This window comes from Conger conger, chromosome 9 (assembly GCF_963514075.1).
Source record: "Conger conger chromosome 9, fConCon1.1, whole genome shotgun sequence".
Classification (NCBI taxonomy): Eukaryota; Metazoa; Chordata; class Actinopteri; order Anguilliformes; family Congridae; genus Conger; species Conger conger.
Window position 1 is genome coordinate 9,474,871 of NC_083768.1, and position 21,044 is coordinate 9,495,914.

Here is a 21,044-nt window from a genome sequence, read left to right on the forward strand (position 1 = left end):
GAACATAAATAGACCCCAAACAAGTGAAAAAGGAAAACTTATAGCAAATAAACTCACAAAGGGAGAGACTCCCACAAACTCTTTTCTCAGCAAACCAGTGATACCGTTTACCAGCTTCAGCATAATGCGAATTACACAGAAGCTCCTGAATGCAGTGAGAGGAGGATTTTCAGCATATAGGATTAAAAAGCATCTATTATACTGGGTTGTACTTCATATAAAATACGGCAGACATTAAGAAATATGGAAGCATTTTTTAAATTAGTTTGACATATTGGCACATTAAGTCAATTGTACTGATTTTCTGTTACATACACACACAACAGATCTGTTAAAAACAACAATTAGTGTGTAATTTTTAACACACCTTCATGTCTACTTAAGGACAACACATTCTGTGTTAAAAAAGAAAAAACTCCCTTTGTAACACAGCAATCCTTTTTGAGAGAATAGGCTATAGCTCTCATCTCCTCTGGTTGTACACTCATTGTGGATTTCTGTACTTCCTGGTTGTTGCTCAGCTCTCTCTCCAAGTATTTAACAGTATATACTGGATAATATTAGCTTCATCATAACTGGACCTGTATGATGTAAGAGACTTTGTACTCATATCTAAATGTTTCTTGAGAATATGAAGTTGTTGTTTAAAAAAGAAAAGTGATTACCTTAAGATCCAGTACAGCCTCTTCCACTGGACAGACTGGGTGGTTTGTGTGTTTTTTTGAAGTGTGGCAGACGAGACAGAGAGTTTCTTTGTCGAGTTTGCAGAATAATAGAAGTTTCTCCCCATGAAGACTACAGCGAGCCTCACTCTTGTGTGCAGTTTCTCTGTCAGTCTTCTGCTTTAAGTAGGATTCCACAATGCTCCTTAAGGCCAGGTTTTTAGGTGGTTCCTCCATAGAGGCCTTTCTCCTGCAGATGGGACACTCTCGAGAGCTTTTCTCTTCCCAGTACTGCTGCAGACACACTCTACAGAAGCTGTGGCTACATTTTAGAACAACAGGCTCTTTAAAAATATCAAAACATACAGAACAACAGAGATCAATCTCAGGTATCAAAGCTGTAGCCTCCATTTCATGGTCTCTCAGTCTCTCAGTCTCTCAGTATCAAACTATCACTTTCACTTCCGCTGAACCAAGGACCGAACACAACCCATGTGGCTCAAAAGCAAACTGCTGATCAGGCTTGTTGTTCACAGTCTGTGAGAGATTCTTGTTTGTCCTCTCTCTCTTGCAGAGATGATAATGGAGTTACACAGTATAGAGGTGTACCACTTGATCTAAAACATTTTTATGGATAGCACATTTTCTGCACCAAAACTGACTATGCGTCACAAAAAAAGACAGAATAAGACACTCCCCTCCAAGCAAACCTTATTGGACAGTAGACAGCATATCGAGGGTAAGAAGGTGAAATAAAAATGAAAAGAAATGGAATGAGGTACTAATAAAATGATAAAACATTCCATTAGTCATCAATAGAATGTGGAGAGAATTAAAAACCTACAGCATTCAAGGAAAAAACAATTTAGCTCATGGAGTACAGGTTGTGGGGTGCAAGACACCAGAGAGGCACTGAAAGTATGTGTTACGACCCCTGGTTTAGTCTCGGGGTAAGTGGGGTGAACAAGAACAGAAACTGGGGGAAAGAATAGTTACACAATGGCGGTGGAAACAGAAAACAATCCAACAGGGTTGTAATTCTCAGGTGCTCTTTTATCTACAGTGTGCAGTGCATGTACAAGTTGGGGAAGGGATGGTAAATAGTGCCAAAACAAATTCAAGAAAATAAAACCATACAACACACTGAAAAAAAAACCCAGACATTTGATAAACCAACTGACTAATACCTAGAAAATAAATCGCCAAGGAAACAAGAAAAACCTACAATACTAAACTCAATCAGAGTCATTAACAAAGAAAACAAATGTGTCACTCGCTCCTTTCCTAATGTGTCTGACAGTGAAGTCTACATGTATATACACACTGAGCACTTTATTAGGAACTTGGCAGGGCCTTGGCTCTCAAAACAGCCTCAATTCTTGGTAGTATGGATTCCACAAGATGTTAATGTTATGTTTTCCTGTTAGTTTATTATTATTATTCTTGTAATTTATTATTTTTCCTTATTAGATCTGGTTTTGGCGGCACGGATGGTGCAGTGGGTAGCACTGCCGCCTCACAGCAAGGAGGTCCTGGGTTCGAATCCCCGTCGGCCGGGGCCTCTCTGTGTGGAGTTTGCATGTTCTCCCCGTGTCTGCGTGGGTTTCCTCCGGGTACTCTGGTTTCCTCCCACAGTCCAAAGACACGCAGGCTAGGCTGATTGGAGAGTCTAAATTGCCCATAGGTATGAGTGTGTGAGTGAATGGTGTGTGTGCCCTGCGATGGACTGGTGACCTGTCCAGGGTGTATTCCTGCCTTTCGCCCAATGTATGCTGGGATAGGCTCCAGCCCCCCTGAAACTCTGTTTAGGATAAGCGGGTTCAGATAATGGATGGATGGATGGATCTGGTTTTCTGTTTCCCATCCATTACAGTGGTGATCCCCTGTTTACGATAGTTACCTGGATTTCAACATTCCTTCCAGTATCGCATCTCTTACTTCCTGCTTCTCTCGATAGTTAAATATTGTAATGCACTATTCTTACTAACTACTGCTAATCTACATATTGTACGGTACTAATCCGATTAATACACTTAACTAACTAACTAACTAACTAACTAACTAACAGTCACTTTAATTGGGTAGTTTAGATTTATCACGTAACTAACTCACTAACGCAATCTCTTAGCTTTGCGCACTGTTTTATAATTCCGCCTCCCTATGCTATCCCTGATTACTCGCTTAGTTTCAGCGAAGTGTTCGCACCTGCCTCTTACTATCACTGTCTTCAATCTCAGCAAATATCCACTCCCTAATCCGGAGCCGCATGTTTTACATGCGTGTTGTCGTGCATTCCAGTCCGCATTTTCATCTCGCCCCTGCAATTGTATTATTACCCTATCATGTTTCCCACCTGTTGTCTATTTGTTAGCCCACCTTTCTCCCGAGCCCCGCCTAGATTGTCACCTTCCCTCAGTCTCTGCTTTGTTCTTTGTCAGATCGTTGATCCTTGTTCTAGTATGCCAGTTTGTAGAGATTCTTGAGGCACCCTTTTGCCTGATTACAATTTTCCGTGCCCTTCTGTTTTGTTCGCCTTTCTTTTTTGGTGGGTTTTGACTTTTTCTACGTCCAGTTATTATTCTCCTGCCTGCTCCTTTTGTACTTTTGCTCATCTGATTTTTGGCTACGACTTCTGCTTGTGTTTTTGACTTCTTCTGCATCTTCTTTTGGCACTGTCTGAACCTCTCATGCCTGGATATGAACTTGGACTGTAATAAAGACAGATTTTTGCTCATCCCTGTGGTCTGCATCTGGTTCCTTTACCGATCGTAACAGTTAAAAACATTCATTTCAGATTCTGTTCCATGTTGACATGATATCATCAAGCATTTTCTGCAGATTTGTCAGCTGCACATTCATGCTGAAAATCTCCCTTTGTACCACATCCCAAGGGTGCTAATAAATATGGGATTTGTATCTATATTGCATTTTGACTGCCTCAGATAAGTCACTTTGAGCTACAGTGAATGATACTTTTGGCAGTATTGTTGCTGCGACTTATGTGTGGACTGTCACCTGTGAACAACAGATGAAGGATTGGGTGTGTGTGTGTCATCATTGAAAGCACACTGATTTTATTTGTTTTTTAACAAAAATGGTAATGGTAAACCTGACATTTAAAAAAATTGAAATGGGAAGTAATATGACTTTTTAAGGTATTGTCACGTTTCAGGTCTGTCTCGCCATGTTTTATCCATCCATCCATCCATTGTCTTAACCCTCTTATCCTGAACAGGGTCGCAGGGGGGCTGGAGCCTATCCCAGCATACATTGGGCGAAAGGCAGGAATACACCCTGGACAGCTCGCCAGTCCATCACAGGGCACACACACCATTCACTCACACACTCACACATTCATACCTACGGGCAATTTAGACTCTCCAATCAGCCTAATCTGCATGTCTTTGGACTGTGGGAGGAAACCGGAGTACCTGGAGGAAACCCACGCAGACACGGGGAGAACATGCAAACTCCGCACAGAGAGGCCCCGGCCAGTTTTATGTTTATTCATTTTGTCTTAGTCTTGTATTGTCTTATCATGTATTATGTTAGTCTAGGTTCGTCATGTTGTTTAGTTTATTTCTTGTTACGATTTATTTTCTCGTCATGTCTAGTTATGTTTCGTTACGATTATATTACCTTGTTATGTTGAGTGGTTATCGTCTTAGTTTCGTTTTGTGTTATGTTTTGATTTATGTTTATTGTTACAGAGACTGGTTACTGTTTAAACATACACTTTTACATGTCTTTCCGCAAACCTTGCGTTCCGCCTTTTCTCTCTCTCTCTTTCTGTCATTCACTCCCTAATTGTTTCCATTTGTCTATTTACTAAAACTACTAACTGGATTTGGTAGAAACTAACAAAGTAATCATGTGTTCATGTTACCTTAAGTTTCTCGTGCATGTCATTTACTAATTTACTAATGCTAGGGCAGGATAGGTTTATTACTAACGATTACTAATTACCTTGTTAAACTTGTCATCCATCGCACCTGTTTTCCATTTCCTTGCCACGCTCTAACTAATTGTCTACACCTGTCTACACCTGCATTTATATCCCAGTCGCGCTACTGTTCACTGCGAAATTGTCTGCCTCTAGTTTACTACGCAACTCTCGAGCATGGTTACTGATTGATTCACGTTAAGATCCAAGCCAGTTTTACTGACCATCGTTTATTGTTTTCTGTTTCGTTGACCATTGTTTGTTTTTTTGACCACGTCTTCGCCTACCGTTTTGTACCTTTGCCTCGCTGATTGTTTCATGGTTTCGACTTCCGCATCGCCCTCGACTACGACTCTGCCTGCCGTCCGCCTGTACTTCTGCCCCGCTGACGGCTCTCCTGCTACCGGACCTTCCTGCAACGTCTACCGACTACGAGTTTGCCTCTTCCCTCAGCACCGTGCTGTTTGTTTTGTGTTTGTTTGGCTGGATCTACGTGTATGGACATTGCTTGTTTTGACTACGCTCGTGGAATTCGTCCCGAATAAAGCCCTGACGGGACTATCTAACCATTGTTTCTGAGTCTTGCATTTTGGGTCCAACTCCCACGCACCCGTCTCCGGTATATTCTTCTGAAATGTACATACGTTTTAAGTATCTGTTGCATATTTCATTGAAAGTAGTTTCTCATATTTCTTTCAGAATATTTGGCTGAAAAGTTTAAGAACACTTTCCCTGAGTATAAAGGATGTCACAGAGTGCAAAATAACCAAGTATCCCCAGCCCCGCCCACCAATGCAACACCTGCTCACAGTGAGGAAAAGCACTGATTACAGAACTTATATTATTCACACTGCCACTAAGATCCTAGGAACATGGTTGATTTACTCTCTACTCCCCGAGAGTTATTTCATTTTACCAGAGCAGCCAATGTACTGTACATTAAAACATGCAGTCAAGAGGCTTTTGGGCTGTAGGTTCTGCATTAACCTTCTGGGCCTTCTCAATGCGTACACCTGAAAGATAAAGTGCAGTTATGTGCTGTCTCCATTGTCCCTGCTGTACTGTGTGTCCTGAGAGAGCCTTCAGGGTCAGCTTATGAGAGACTGTTTTCACAGGCTGAACACCAGCAGGTTTGCTGGGTGCACAGAGGTGTGTGACCTCACTGCTCTGGGGGGTGCAGTGGTAGTGTTCCACTGCATCTACACCCGGGCCTTCAGTAGTCTCCTCTCTACAGTGGTGATTACGCTCAGCCCTGTTTTGCTTTTGCACTCCCTCACTATCGAGCAAACAATCCAAATTCATGCAAGAATGTAGGAAACCTTGACTCCATAAATGTCCATTTACCTGTTCTGTGAAGTTCAGGAAGTTCAGTGCTCATGGAAATGCCCTGAAGCTTTCACCAAACTGACGGAGATGCTATACTGTATGTTGGTACAAGTACACTCTACAATAAACAAAGGGATTTAAGTTAAAGACTATATACACTCACTGAGCACTTTATTAGGTTTTTATTGGACATGTTTTTTAGACTGAAGTCTTCTGCAGCTGTAGCCTATCCACTTAGGGGTTTGATGTGTTGTGTGTCCAGAGATGCTCTTCTGCATACCACTGTTGTAATGTGTGGTTATTTGCGTTACTGGCACCTTCCTGTCAGCTTCGACCAGTCTGGCCCTTCTCTGAACTCTCAGTAACAACACATTTTTGCCTGCAGAACTGCTGCTCACTGGATGTTTTTAGTTTTTTTTCACCATTCACTGCAAACTCTCGAGACTGTTGCATGTGAAAATCCCAAGAGATCAGCAGTTTCTCAGATACTCAATCCACTCTGACATCAACAATCATTCCACGGTCAAAGTCACTGAGATCAAATTTATTCTCCATTTTGACATTTGACAACATCTGCACGCTTTTATGCATTTAGTTGCAGACACATAATTGGCTGATTAGATATTTGCATAAACAAGCTGATCTACCTAATCAATTGCTCACTGAGTGTATAAAACTTATTCTTTGAAATAATTCTGTTTTTATTAACTGGAGTTTTTGGCTGTTTAGATTCTGTAACATTAATTGATGAACAAGAATACTATGAAATCAACTTGTTTATTTGTTTTGTTGCATTTGTGTGTTTTTCACAATATACTTCACAGAAAAGCTTGGCCAAAACCCCCAGAAGAGCAACAGTGGCTTGAAAACACTCCCCGTGTGAGACAGATAGAGATGAGAAACAGTCAGCGAAAGTTGGTGATTACTTGCCAATTCCAGTGATTTAATTACCACTAATAATTACAATACTAATAATTGTCAAGAATAAGGAATGAAAAGTCAAAGTTTGACGTTGATGGCAGGAGTGCAGGCAAGTCTGTACACTGCCTTATGAACCCGGCTAAAATGGAATTACACTGATCAGGTATAAAAACTTTTGATTTAACCATAAGAGTGCATCGGTCTCATGTATGAACATTGTATGAAATAAACTCAACAAAATATTTAATGATTAAGTGAAAATGAAATGAAAATGTATTATAATCATGAAATGGATTTCCTCTATCGTACTTCTTTCGAGTGACGGAACTTGGTCCTTTTTAAAGTAAAGTCTTAGTTTACATCAATAACAATGTATATAAACAAGAGAAAGTAGTCTCCTTTACAGCAGGAAACATAGCAGGTAAAAGCCAGGCAGGTAAATTACAATGCAGTGCTCAAGCCCCAGCTTTATAGCCCTTCCCCAGAATGAAATGTAGCAATAATGTGGCAGGGAATCAAATGATCATTGTTACCTCTGTATGCATGTGTGCTGCCTTCTGACCACCCCAAATCAACATCCATGCACACTGAAGCTGATTACAGGAACCAAATGGTCATTGTGTGTGTGTGTGTGTGTGTGTGTGTGTGAGTGAGTGTGTGAGAGTGTGTGAGTGTGTGCGAGAGAGTGTGTGTGTGTGTGTGTGTGTGTGTGAGTGAGTGTGAGAGAGAGACTGTGTGTGAGAGAGTGTGTGCGCGAGAGAGTGTGTGTTCTGCCTCCCACTGGGTTCTGATAGGCCATGGGAAACCCCTCCTTAATCACATTTCCAGCAGCTCTACTCTCAGTTCATGTCAACAACCAGGCATGCTGAGGCGGATTAGAAACAACCCAAATTCCTTACAAGCACAACATCTCGCGTTTCTTCATTTATTTTTATCAAACATCTTCACTGGGATGATGTCACTGTTACAGAAACCTTTGCTGGGCATATTTGCAGGGGGGCGTCATTCCTACCACCATCTGTCAAACCAGGAGAAAATAATGGATACATTCTCTCAGTAAACGTGTCTTCAAAAGTGTGAATGTGGGCCATGTCACTGGAGTCAAAGAAGGACACCTCCCCCCTGTCATAGTCCAGCTGCACTCTGATGCTCTGGGGTTTCCTCTCCAGTGTGAGTGTAGTACCTCCTGCTTTGTACTTATCACCATTCCTCAGGGAAAAGACCCAGAATCCTTTCTCTGTGTTGAGTGTTATTCTTCCCTTCCTAATGATGGACTCTTTCACCACTCCTAAATCCCAGGCAGTTTTACTCCCAACCTTCACCTCCCAGCTGTGTTTCCCCGAGGCAAACCCCTCAGATCCCAGCACAATCACAATGGGGGAAAACCTCTCTGGGTTGTCAGGACAGTTCGGCGCTGTACTTGTGTGTCTCACAGAGGTCAGATCATCAGAGAGAGAGAGATAGGCACATGCAGTGTTGGGGCCCAGCATCACAGGAGCTGAAATAAAGAATATAGATATCTAAAAGACTGAAAGAACAGGTGCATGTCAAATACTCTATTCAGATTAGCTCACAAACACAGAATTTTCTATATAATAAAGAAAGATTCTAATATTGTAGTTTTTATAATTGGGTGTTAAAAATGAAATCCATTTGCATAAAAACACAGTTGATGGCAAATTTCACACATACTAATATGGTTTATTAGCTGTGTGAATTGTAAGTGGGTTTTAAATGGTTAATTCTGTGTTTGCTGGTGTTCTGATTCTGCTGCAACCCACAGGCTATACACTGTGACTCATTTTTCTTTCACATCATTTCAATATACCGCCTGTTCCATCAGTCCTATGTGTTCAGTAAATGCTTCCAGAAAACAATGCCCCAGTATCTGCCCCAGATACTCACTGTACTGCACCATCCCCAGCATCTTCTCCCAGACTCTGAACTTCAGGTTGCCCAGGTGTTTGGCCACATCTATCAGTGCCCCTGAGAGCAGCTCTGGGTCCTGCAGTGTGCACTGGGCTCTGTAACGACAGGCAGGAGTCAGTCAAGCTGAGGGAAAGAAGTGACTCGGACAAGGAAATGAGGCGAGAGTCTCCATACCTGTCTTTGAAGTTCTTGTAGCTCTGAAAAACACATAACAGCATAATTGTGATGCATGTATGCATGTACAAATGTTTCTTATTAGCAGTTTGTAATATTCCTTATTTTACTGGTGAGGCCTTGCTTTACTGACCCAGTGGTTATTGAAAATGGCCACTGATACTCTGTATCACAGTGAGAAACTACACATCTCAATATGACTGGAACATGATAAACCCAGAGTCAATCAAGCTCCTACCTTTAAAAGGGAGGCATCTTCAGTGTCCATGGCCTTCTCAATAGTGGTGATTTTGTCTGTAAGTGTGGAGATGTGTCTTGTGATGTCTGCCAATTTCTCCTCCATGACCCGACTCTTCACCTCCCCTTCCTCCTTCAGTACAGCTAGTCTGGCCTCCTCTTCCTCTCGTAGGAACTGGTGCAGCTTTTCAAAGTCTTCCTTTATCTGCCTCTCTGTGTGCTGTGTTTGACTCTGCAATCAACACACAATGTTAAACCTGAATAATGTAACTATGCTTTCTATGTCAAACACAACAAACGAAAAAGAATACTTTTTTGTGCACTTAAAAATAATTCCTTGCAACTTTACTTACCCTAACGTGTTCTGCGGTTTTCTTACACTCTTGTTCATTCTCAGTAAACGTCTTCAGTTTTTCTTTAATGAGATTAAGTGCAGGCTTGAGTTCCTCCTGCAGTGATATGAACCAGTTGTCACTTACAGAAAGACACAAGTGGCACCTGAGTCAAGATCAGCATAACTTTTTAAGTACAAGGGAAATGTAGTTGTGAGGTGGGGTGTGGGGTGTTAGACCAAACGCAGACACCAGGGCTCCTAAAAGCGGTTCATAAACAAACAACCACTAAATCTGCAAAGCAGACTCAAGTGAAAGGAAAATGAAGATAAAAAGTAAGAATGACCTTGAAATAAAAACTACCCCACCGGAGAAAAACTTCACACAAAGGGAAGGATAAAGAAGGTGAACTTAAATAGACCCCAAACAAGTGAAAAAGGAAAACTTGAAGCAAATAAACTAACAAATGGAGAGTTAGACTCCTTCAAACTCTTTTTTCAGCGAACCAGCCATACCGTTTACCAGCTTCAGCATAATGCAAATTACGCAGAAGCACCTGAGTGCAGTGTGAGGAGGGTTTATCAAGGGTGCAGTCCGATTGCACCAGTCGTGGGGCAAATAGCCCTGCTACAACTCCAGTAAAGATCATAGAAATAGACTTATAGCGAATCATAACATTCTATATTTTTGTGCATTTTCAGTACTATGAAACCAGTCCGAATTTTCTGCATATAGGCTTAAAAAGCATCTATTATACTGGGTTGTACGTTATATATAATAGTGCAGACTTTAAGAAATGTGGAAGCAATTTGTAAAGTTGGTTTGATGTATTGGCACAATAAGTCAATTATATTGATTTGCTTGTACATACACAACAGGTACATTAAAAACCAACAAATACTGTGTCATTTTTAACTTGACAATCAATAAAACAGACAGTAGCAGAAAAAAGAGTGTCAGATCCTTTTTGAGAGGGTCATTTTACTTATGTATAAATGCGTCACAAGAATATGTTTAAAAATAAAGTGATTACCTTCAGATCCAGTACAGCCTCTTCCACTGGGCAGACTGGGTGGTTTGTGTGTTTTTTTGAAGTGTGGCAGACGACACAGAGAGTTTCTTTGTCATGTTTGCAGAATAATAGAAGTTTCTCCCCATGAAGACTACAGCGAGCCTCACTCTTGTGTGCAGTTTCTCTGTCAGTCTTCTGCTTTAAGTAGGATTCCACAATGCTTCTTAAGGCCAGGTTTATAAGAAGTTCCTCCATAGAGGCCTTTCTCCTGCAGATGGGACACTCTCGAGAGCTCTTCTCTTCCCAGTACTGCTCCAGACACACTCTACAGAAGCTGTGGCTACATTTTAGAACAACAGGCTCTTTAAAAATATCAAAACATACAGAACAACAGAGATCATCCTCAGGAATCAGAGCTTGAGCTGCCATTTCACGGTCTCTCAGTCTGATACTTGCAGTTTGGCTGATACCCAGAACTGAACACACCTTGTGTGCAACACAATATTCTTGCAGATCAGGTTTGCTTTTCTCAGTCTGTGATAAAGTCTTGACTGTGTTTGTGTTCTCTCACTTACAGAGATGATATGAGTTGATTTCATACACAAAATTAAAAGTCAGTAAAATAGTGAAAGAAAGAATAAGCTGATCCGCTGTAAGAACAAAAGCATATTGAGGGAAAGAAGGTGACACAACTAGAGAAGAGTTACACATCCATGTTTGTTTCCGTGCTTGTAATTCACTGAGGAGCTGATGACCAGCTTAGCGATATCTGAACGCAACACTGAGTGCCATGTGTCATATCCTTTGATTTACTTCCTCCTGCAGTCTCTGAGTGAACACTACCTGGATGATTCTTAAACACGTAGGAAATGTGTGTCCTTTGCAAAGAGGTATGGTGCCTATTGGGTGCAGATGGGTAAGGTGTGAGATCACAAATATATGACTGGAATGTTCAGTTCTTAACTGAAAAAAACATGACAAAAAACCTACTCTTCAAACGGCCGAGTGATTGTTTTTTGTGCGTTAAGTGTGATTTCCCTGTTCAGATGGACAGAGTTGAACTGTCATTACAGACATGACCTTTTCAGGGCACACACACCATTCACACACTCATACCCACGGGCAATTTAGACTCTCCAATCAGCCTAACCTGCATATCTTTGGACTGTGGGAGGAAACCGGAGTACCCAGAAGAAACCCATGTGAACACGGGGAGAACATGCAAACTCCACACAGAGAGGCCCCGGCTGACCAGGATTCAAACCCAGGACCTCCTTGCTGTGAGGCGGCAGTGCTACCCACTGCACCATCCGTGCTGCCTCCTTTCCAACATTCTACATGAATTCGCTTCTACCCTGATTCGCGGATATCCAATGGAAACGAATATCTTTTAAGAACAGAACTTAGTGTACAGCACACTTTGAGCAGTAAAAAGGCTGTCCAAAACCGGTCATGGAAATACAAACGGAAATCATACTTGTAGTTTCCCACTTGAATAGGAAGTGCGACACAATATCGACTATAAAAGCAAGTGGCAGGCATTAAAATGTATTCTACGCGTTACGTTGTCTGCATCAACAAAATCTCTTTACTCAAGTGAGTTCTAATAATAATAATAATAATAATAATAATAATAATAATAATAATATACGCTGGAAGTAAATATAGCCTTGGTAAAACACCTTTGTAGAAACCCTTTCAGTGCTTACTCTAAAAACGTATTGTGTATGTGCTACTAATTTACATTTTAAGTTGTATTTAGGTAACATATACATACAAATATACATGCTGTATACACGAGGACAAATACAGGGCCTACTCTTTATGTGGATTTATGTTTGCTTGGTTCTGTTTTTCAACGAATTATAGATATATTATTATATAATATATCCATTATATATATATTATTGTTTGAATAATACCTTTGCATCTGGTAATATTGCATGTGCAATGAACCGTTTCACACCGACCACGCACCAGTTTAATCTAGTGAATTAAAACCAGTTTAGAGGCAAGTTCAAGTTCTCTCACAACATTCATGTTATTTATTTGTTCATGTATTTTTTTATTTTTTTATTTATCTATTTGTTTATTTTAGATGATTTTTTAGAAGATCCAGGTGTATTTAACTTGTTATCCGTACATCTTATCGGTATCCATCTTATCCAGTGTTATCCGTCTATGTTTTCCATTTTGTTCATTTATTTTTATTTTTTTTACCAGAAATACAATTTCTCATTTTAGTTTGTTAATTCTCCCGGCTGTGACCAGGCTGAAATATTAGTTCAGAAGTAGGCTACTGCGGCGCCCTCCCGTCGATATGTTGAAAATACCGTGTTAAAACTACACGGCACGACGGTATACGCCAGTGTTTTGTTTTCTTGGGGACAATTCGTGACGCCGTACCTTAAGCGCCACAGTTTAAACTTCCCTCACAAGACAGCGTCTGACGGAATTAGTTATAAAAAAATATTAGCGAATACAATATTGCAGGCACAATTAATTGAAAATGAAATTCCGAGCAAAGATGATAGGCGTGGGCTGCCTTAATAATTCTACTCGTGTGGTCGTTAATTTAACTATTTAACAGTAACTAGCTAACCTAACTTAGCCAACGCTAAGTAAGGCTCATATGGTTTGGACTGATTAAATTTGTATGCGAGCTATCTAACGGCTTCGTTAGTTATACTATCTAGACTAGAAGTTGTTTATCTAATTAGCAACCATTTGCTAACATGCATGGAACAACGTTAATATAGCTATCAGGTTAAATAAATTGCCGCAATTGCGCGTGTACGACTCGGGTAAAGAGCCAGTATCAGATTTGAGTGAGTAACGTTATCGTTTTGCGAAAGTGGGTGGCTGGTCTGTCCCTTTACTACGCAGGTGTGGTGAATACCATCTCGAAATTGACGAAGACTTGCACGCTGCGACTCACCACTGACAACCTGTTTTTCATGCTTTCTGACAAAGTGGCCAATGGTGGCGTCAGTATGTGGTGCGAGTTACCGCAGGTAATATCCATATTCAGACTCCGGGAACGTTTTGCCATCTAATCAACGGCCTTGACTTTTATTAATCGAAGCACTTAGTAGTAGTTGCTATACATTATTATTATTATAAATAATAATAATAATAATAATAATAATAATAATAATAATAATAATAAAAACAGTGTCATCCTCAGACCTGCGTACACTTGTGTGGGGGAGGCTGTGAAGCTGGTTAGGCTTGGTTGGGTTGGGTTGGGTCAGAAGGTGGAACTGGGACACAGAACTGTTTCTTGGAGAATGTGTATTGGTCTAAACTCTCCTGAATCAATAGCCAGAGTCCTGTTATGAGTGCCAGAATGTGGGCCAAATAAAAGTAGACAGTAAATTGCGATGTGATGAGCAGAAGACATTAGATTTGATATTGGCATTTATTTATTTTCTACCCTAACATCAGAATATGAAATAAAAGAAGGCAGACAGAACATGCCTTCTTTTATTTCATGATTCAATGGCTCCAGCGAACACAAAGTTCACAGGTCCTTATCAGAGGAAAAAGGCACAGCAGATAACCAGCTGGCAACAGTGAATAAATACCAAGAGCCACCATCTTTAAAATAGGATGTGTTAGAACGTAAAATACAAGTAAGGCTGGGAGGAAGATTGATTAAAACCTCCAAGATGTCTCACTCAGAACACATTAGAAGACACAACTTTCATAAAATCAGCAAATGTTTTCAGAATCTGCTTATTCCAATTTTACATCCAGTTTTAGAACTACAGTTTTGAGCACCGTGTTAATATCGGCTATTGATTTTAGTTCATTGACAAATGCCAACTTATTTCTCCACCCCCCCCCCCCCAGACATTGTCAACAAGGGGATTCATTCTGCTGTAGGAGGACGTCTCTCTGCAGTACTTCATCCCCGCAGTGGCCAGAGAAGAGGATTCTGGGATACGAGACACCGGAGAGGCACTGAAACTGTGGCTGAAGGACAGATGATGCAGATGGGGCCTGCAGCCATTCAGGCTCCACTGTGGAACCAGCACCAGCGGCCATTCCGGCTCCACTGTGGAACCAGCACCAGCGGCCATTCCGGCTCCACTGTGCAACCAGCACCAGCGGCCATTCCGGCTCCACTCATCTTCAGCTCCATGTGGAACCTGCTAACTTTCCTCAGTCACACCAGTGGTGTGTGTGTGTGTGTGTATGTAAGTGCAGTTATGTGCTGTCTCCATTATCCCTGCTGTACTGTGTGTCCTGAGAGAGCCTTCAGGGTTAGCTTATGAGAGACTGTTTTCACAGCCTGAACTCCAGCAGGTTTGCTGCAGGTGTGTGACCTCACTGCTCTGGGGGGTGCAGTGGTAGTGTTCCACTGGATCTAAACCCGGGCCTTCAGTAGTCTCCCCTCTACAGTGGTGATAACGCTCAGCCCTGTTTTGCTTTGCACTCCCTGACTATCGAGCAAACAATCCAAATTTATGCAAGAATGTAGGAAACCTTGACTACATAAATGTTCATTAACCTGTTCTGTGAAGTTCAGGAAGTTCAGTGCTTATGAAAATGCCCTGAAGCTTTCATCAAGCTGAAGGAGATGCTGTACTGTATGTTGGTACAAGTACACTCTACAATAAACAAAGGGATTTAAGTTAAAGACTACATACACTCAATGAGCACTTTATTAGGTATTTATTAGATTTTTTTTTTCTTCTGCAGCTATGGCCTATCCACTTAGGGGTTTGATGCGTTGTCTGTTCAGAGATGCTCTTCTGCATACCACTGTCGTAATGTGTGGTTATTTGCATTACTGGCACATTCCTGTCAGCTTTGACCAGTCTGGCCCTTCTCTGACCTCTCATTGACAACACATTTTTGCCTGCAGAACTGCTGCTCACTGGATGTTTTTAGTTTTTTTGCACCATTCACTGCAAACTCTCGAGACTGTTGCATGTCAAAAGAGATCAGCAGTTTCTCAGATACTCAATCTACTCTGACATCAACAATCATTCCACTGTCAAAGTCACTGAGATCAAATTTATTCTCCATTTTGACATTTGACAACGTCAATTATGTGCATTTAGTTGCAGCCACATAATTGGCTGATTGGATATTTGCATGAACAAGCTGGTCTACCTAATAAATTGCTCACTGAGTGTATAAACCTTATTCTTTGAAATAATTCTGTTTTCATTACCTGGAGTCCTGTTTTGCTATTCAGATTCTGTAACGTTCATTGATGAACGAGAATGCTTATTTGTTTCGTTGCATTTTACAAATGTTTTTCACAATACACTTCACAGAAGAGCTTGGCCGAAACCCCCACAAGAGCAACAGTGGCTTGAAAACACAGATAGAGATGAGAAACAGTCAGCCAAAGCTTGGCGATTACTTGCCAATTCCAGTGATTTAATTAGAACTTATAATTACAATACTAATAATTGTCACACAATAATTGTCAGCCAAGTATAAGGAATGAAAAGTCAAAGTTTGACGTTGATGGCAAGAGTGCAGGCAAGTCTGTACACTGCCTTATGAACCCGGCTAAAATGGAAAGACACTCATCAGGTATAAAAACATTTGATTTAACCACAAGAGTGCATCTGTTTTGTGCAAGAACATTATATGAAATAAACTCACAAAATTATTAATTCTATACGTCTGTGTGTGTGTGCTCCGATTTGGTTCTGATAGGCCATGGAAAACCCCTCCTTAATCACAATTCATGTCAACAACCAGGCATGCTGAGGCGGATTAGAAAGAACCCAGATTCCTTACAAGTACAACATCTCACATTTCTTCATTTTTTTTTTTTAATCAAACATCTTCACTGGGATGATGTCACTGTTACAGAAACCTTTGCGGGACATATTTGCAGGGGGGCATCATTCCTACCACCATCTTTCAAATGAGGAGAGAAGTATGGGAACAATCTCTCAGTAAACGTGTCTTCAAAAGTGTGAATGTGGGCCATGTCACTGGAGTCAAAGAAGGACACCTCCCCCCTGTCATAGTCCAGCTGCACTCTGATGCTCTGGGGTTTCCTCTTCAGTGTGAGCACAGTATCTCCTGCTTGGTACTTCTCACCATTCCTCAGAAGAAAGACCCAGAATCCATTCTCTGTGCTGAGTGTTATACTTCCCTTCCTAATGATGGACTCTTTCACCACTCCCACATCCCAGGCAGTTTTACTCCCAACCTTCACCTCCCAACTGTGTTTCCCCGAGGCAAACCCCTCAGATCCCAGCACAATCACAATTGGGTTAAACCTCTCTGGGTTGTCAGGACAGTTCTGCGCTGTATCTGTGCATCTCACAGTGGTCAGATCATCAGAGAGAGAGAGATAGGCACTTGCAGTGTTGGGGTCCAGCATCACAGGAGCTGAAATAAAGACCGATAAGTAAAAGACTGAAAGTTCAGCCACATGTCAAATACTCTATTCAGATTAGCTCAAACACAGTATTTTCTATATAACAATGAAAGATTCTAATATTGTAGTTTTAGCAATCTTGCAAAAATATATATAAAACCCATTTGCATTTTAAAAATGAATAAAAACAAAGCTGATTTAATGGATAATTCACACCGCTAATAAACCATATTAAGTGGGTTTTAAATGGTTAATTCTGTGTTTGCTGGTGTTCGGAGTGTGCTGCAGCCCACAGGATGTTCCTCCCCTTGGAGGAACTGTCTGAGTGACTCCATTTTTCTTTCACATCAATTCAATATACAGCCTGTTCCATCAGTCTTACGTGTTCAGTAAATGCTCACAGAAGACAATGTTTTCCCCATCTGCCCCAGATACTCACTGTACTGCACCATCCCCAGCATCTTCTCCCAGACTCTGAACGTCAGGTTGCCCAGGTGTTTGGCCACATCTATCAGTGCCCCTGAGAGCAGCTCTGGGTCCTGCAGTGTGCACTGGGCTCTGTAACGACAGGCAGGAGTCAGTCAAGCTGAGGGAAAGAAGTGACTTAGACATGGAAATGAGGTGAGTGTCTCCATACCTGTCTTTGATGTTCTGGTAGCTCTGAAAAACACATATCAGCATAATTGTGATGCATGTATGCATGTACAAATGTTTCTTATTAGCAGTTTCTCATATTCCCTATTTTGCGGGTGAGGTCTTGCTTTACTGGCCACTGATACTCTATCACAGTGAGCATCTCAATATGACTGGAACATGATAAACCCAGAACACTGTCAGTAAATGAAGCTCCTACCTTTAAAAAGGAGGCATCTTCAGTGCCCATGGCCTTCTCTATAGCGGTGATTTTGTCTGTAAGGGTGGAGATGTGTCTTGTGATGTCTGCCAATTTCTCCTCCATGATCCGACTCTTCACCTCTCCTTCCTCCTTCAGTACAGCTAGTCTGGCCTCCTCTTCCTCTCGTAGGAACTGGTGCAGCTTTTCAAAGTCTGCCTTTATCTGCCCCTCTGTGTGCTGCATTTGACTCTGCAATCAACACACAATGTTAAACCTGAATAATGTAACTATGCTTTGCATGTCAAACACAAACTAAAAAGAATACTTTTCTAATTTTTTGTGCACTTAAAAATAATTCCTAGCTGCTTTACTTACCCGAATATGTTCTGCGGTTTTCTTACACACTTGTTCATTCTCAGTAAACGTCTTCAGTTTTTCTTTAATGAGATTAAGTGCAGGCTTGAGTTCCTCCTGCAGTGATATGAACCAGTTGTCACTTACAGAAAGACACAAGTGGCACAGTAATACCCCTGAGTCAAGATCAGCTTAACTTTTTAAGTACATGGGAAATGTAGTTGTGAGGTGGGGTGTGTGGTGTTAGACCAAACGCACACACCAGGGCTCCTAAAAGCACTTCACAAACAAACAACCACTAAATCTGCAAAGCAGACTAAAGGGACAGGAAAATGAAGATAAAGTAAGAATGACCTTTAAATAAAAACTACCCCACCAGGGAAAAACTTCACACAAAGGGAAAAATAAAGAAGGTGAACTTCTCAAACAAGTGAAAAAGGAAAACTTGTAGCAAATAAACTAACACAGGGAAACCCACAAACTCTTTTCTCAGCAAAGCAGCGATACCCTTTGCCAGCTTCAGCATAACACAAATTTCACAGAAGCTTCTGAATGCAGTGAGAGGAGGGTTCATCAAGGGTGCAGTCCGATTGCACACAAATGATTACACCTGTGAGTAATTAGGCTGAAAATGCTGTCAACCGACCACACCACCCTCCAGTGGTCCAAACCGGTACTGCACCAGTCGTGCGCAAATAGCCCTGCTACAACTCCAGTAAAGATCATAGAAATAGACTTATAGCGCATCAAAACATTCTATAATTTTGTGCATTCTCAGTACTATAAAACCAGTCAGAGTTTTCTGCATATAGGATTAAAAAGCGTCTATTATTCTGGGTTGTACTTCATATAAAATTGGATATAAAAACATTAAGAAATGTGGAAGCATTTGTGAAATTAGTTTGACATATTGGCACAATATATATTTTCTGATACATACACACACAACAGATCTGTTAAAAACAACAAATAGTGTGTAATTTTTAACACACCTTCATTTCTACTTAAGGAGAACACATTCTGTGTTAAAAAAAGAAAAAACTCCCTTTGTAACACAGCAATCCTTTTTGAGAGAATAGGCTATAGCTCTCAGAGTATAGCACTCATTGTGGATTTCTGTACTTCCTGGTTGCTGCTCAGCTCTCTCTCCAAGTATTTAACAGTATATCTTGTATAATATTAGCTTCATCATAACTGGACCTGTATGATATAAGAGACTTTACTCATATCTAAATGTTTCTTGAGAATATGAAGGTGTTGTTTAAAAAAAAAGTGATTACCTTAAGATCCAGTACAGCCTCTTCCACTGGACAGACTGGGTGGTTTGTGTGTTTTTTTTAAGTCTGGCAGACGACACAGAGAGTTTCTTTGTCATGTTTGCAGAATAATAGAAGTTTCTCCCCATGAAGACTACAGCGAGCCTCACTCTTGTGTGCAGTTTCTCTGTCAGTCTTCTGCTTTAAGTAGGATTCCACAATGCTTCTTAAAGCCAGGTTTATAGGAGGTTCCTCCATAGAGGCCTCTCTCCTGCAGATGGGACACTCCCGAGAGCTCTTCTCTCCCCAGTACTGCTCCAGACACACTCTGCAGAAGCTGTGGCTACATTTTAGGACAACAGGCTCTTTAAATATATCAAAACATACTGAACAACAGATGAGCTCCTCTTCAGGAATCAAAGCTGTAGCCTCCATTTCACGGTCTCTCAGTCTCTCAGTCTCTCAGTCTCTAACTATCACTTTCACTTCTGCTGAACCGAGAACAGAACACACCCCGTGTGGTTCAAAAGCGAACTGCAGATCAGGCTTGTTGTTCACAGGCTGTAAGAGATTCTTGACTGTGTTTGTCCTCTCTCTTACAGAGATGATAATGTCTCTGAACTATCTGCTCTGTGTGGAGTTACAAAGTGTAGAGGTGCACCACTTGATCTAAAACATTTTTATGGATAGCACATTTTAATGCCCCAAAATTGAATATGCGTCACAAAAAAAGACAGAATAAAACACTCCCCTCCAAGCAAACCTTCTTGGAGAAACAGACCGTTCACTCACTAATACAGTAGACAGCATATCGAGGGTAAGAAGGTGAAATAAAACTGAAAAGAAATGGAATGAGGTACAAATAAAATGATAAAACTTTCCATTCGTAATCAATAAATAAGTGGAGAGAATTAAAAACCTTCAGCATTCAAGAAAAATAACAATGGATAGATAAAAACAATTTAGGTCATGGAGTACAGGTTGTGGGGTGCGAGACACCAGAGAGGCACTGGAAGCGTGTGTTACGACCCCTGGTTTAGTCTCGGGGTAAGTGGGGTGAGCAAGAAGGGAAACTGGCAGGAGTGGGGAAAAGAATAGTAACACAATGGCGGTGGAAACAGAAAAGAATCCGACAGGGTTGTAATTCTCAGAGTGTGCAGTGCATGTACAAGTTGGGGAAGGGATGGTAAATAGTGTCAAATAAAAAATAAAAAATAAAACCATACAACAAAAACTGATATAAGATAAACCAATTGACTAATACCTAGACAATAAATCCCCCAGGAAACAACAAAAACCTACAATACTAAACTCAGAGTCATTCACAAAGAAAACAAATGTGCCACTCGCTCCTTTCCTAATGTCTGACAGTGAAGTCTACATGTATATACACACTGAGCACTTTATTAGGAACACTATATTAATTTGCTCTCAAAACGGCCTCAATTCTTGGTGGCATGGATTCCACAAGATGTTCATGTTATGTTAGTTCATTATTGTTATTCTTGTAATTTATTATTTTTCATTATTAGATCTGGTTTTCGGCGGCACGGATGGTGCAGTGGGTAGCACTGCCGCCTCACAGCAAGGAGGTCCTGGGTTCGAATCCCCGTCGGCCGGGGCCTCTCTGTGCGGAGTTTGCATGTTCTCCCCGTGTCTGCGTGGGTTTCCTCCGGGTACTCCGGTTTCCTCCCACAGTCCAAAG

General features: G+C 41.1%; 2 protein-coding genes across 2 annotated transcripts; both read right to left on the reverse strand.

Annotated features, from left to right (window-relative positions):
• Positions 1-7,796: 7,796 nt before the first annotated feature.
• On the reverse strand, positions 7,797-10,965 carry LOC133136767 (zinc-binding protein A33-like). The gene is made up of 5 exons (XM_061254485.1): positions 10,558-10,965; positions 9,546-9,641; positions 9,194-9,424; positions 8,758-8,869; positions 7,797-8,350 (listed from the first exon to the last, which is right to left on the reverse strand). Exons 1-5 carry the CDS (start codon positions 10,963-10,965, stop codon positions 7,797-7,799), a joined length of 1,401 nt encoding a protein of 466 aa, XP_061110469.1.
• Positions 10,966-16,351: 5,386 nt separating this feature from the next.
• LOC133136771 (zinc-binding protein A33-like) lies at positions 16,352-18,357 on the reverse strand. The gene is made up of 5 exons (XM_061254491.1): positions 18,105-18,357; positions 17,748-17,978; positions 17,532-17,554; positions 17,334-17,452; positions 16,352-16,905 (listed from the first exon to the last, which is right to left on the reverse strand). The coding sequence occupies exons 2-5, from the start codon at positions 17,970-17,972 to the stop codon at positions 16,352-16,354; spliced, it is 921 nt and encodes a 306-aa protein (XP_061110475.1). The 5' UTR covers positions 17,973-17,978; positions 18,105-18,357.
• Between the last annotated feature and the right edge of the window lie 2,687 nt (positions 18,358-21,044).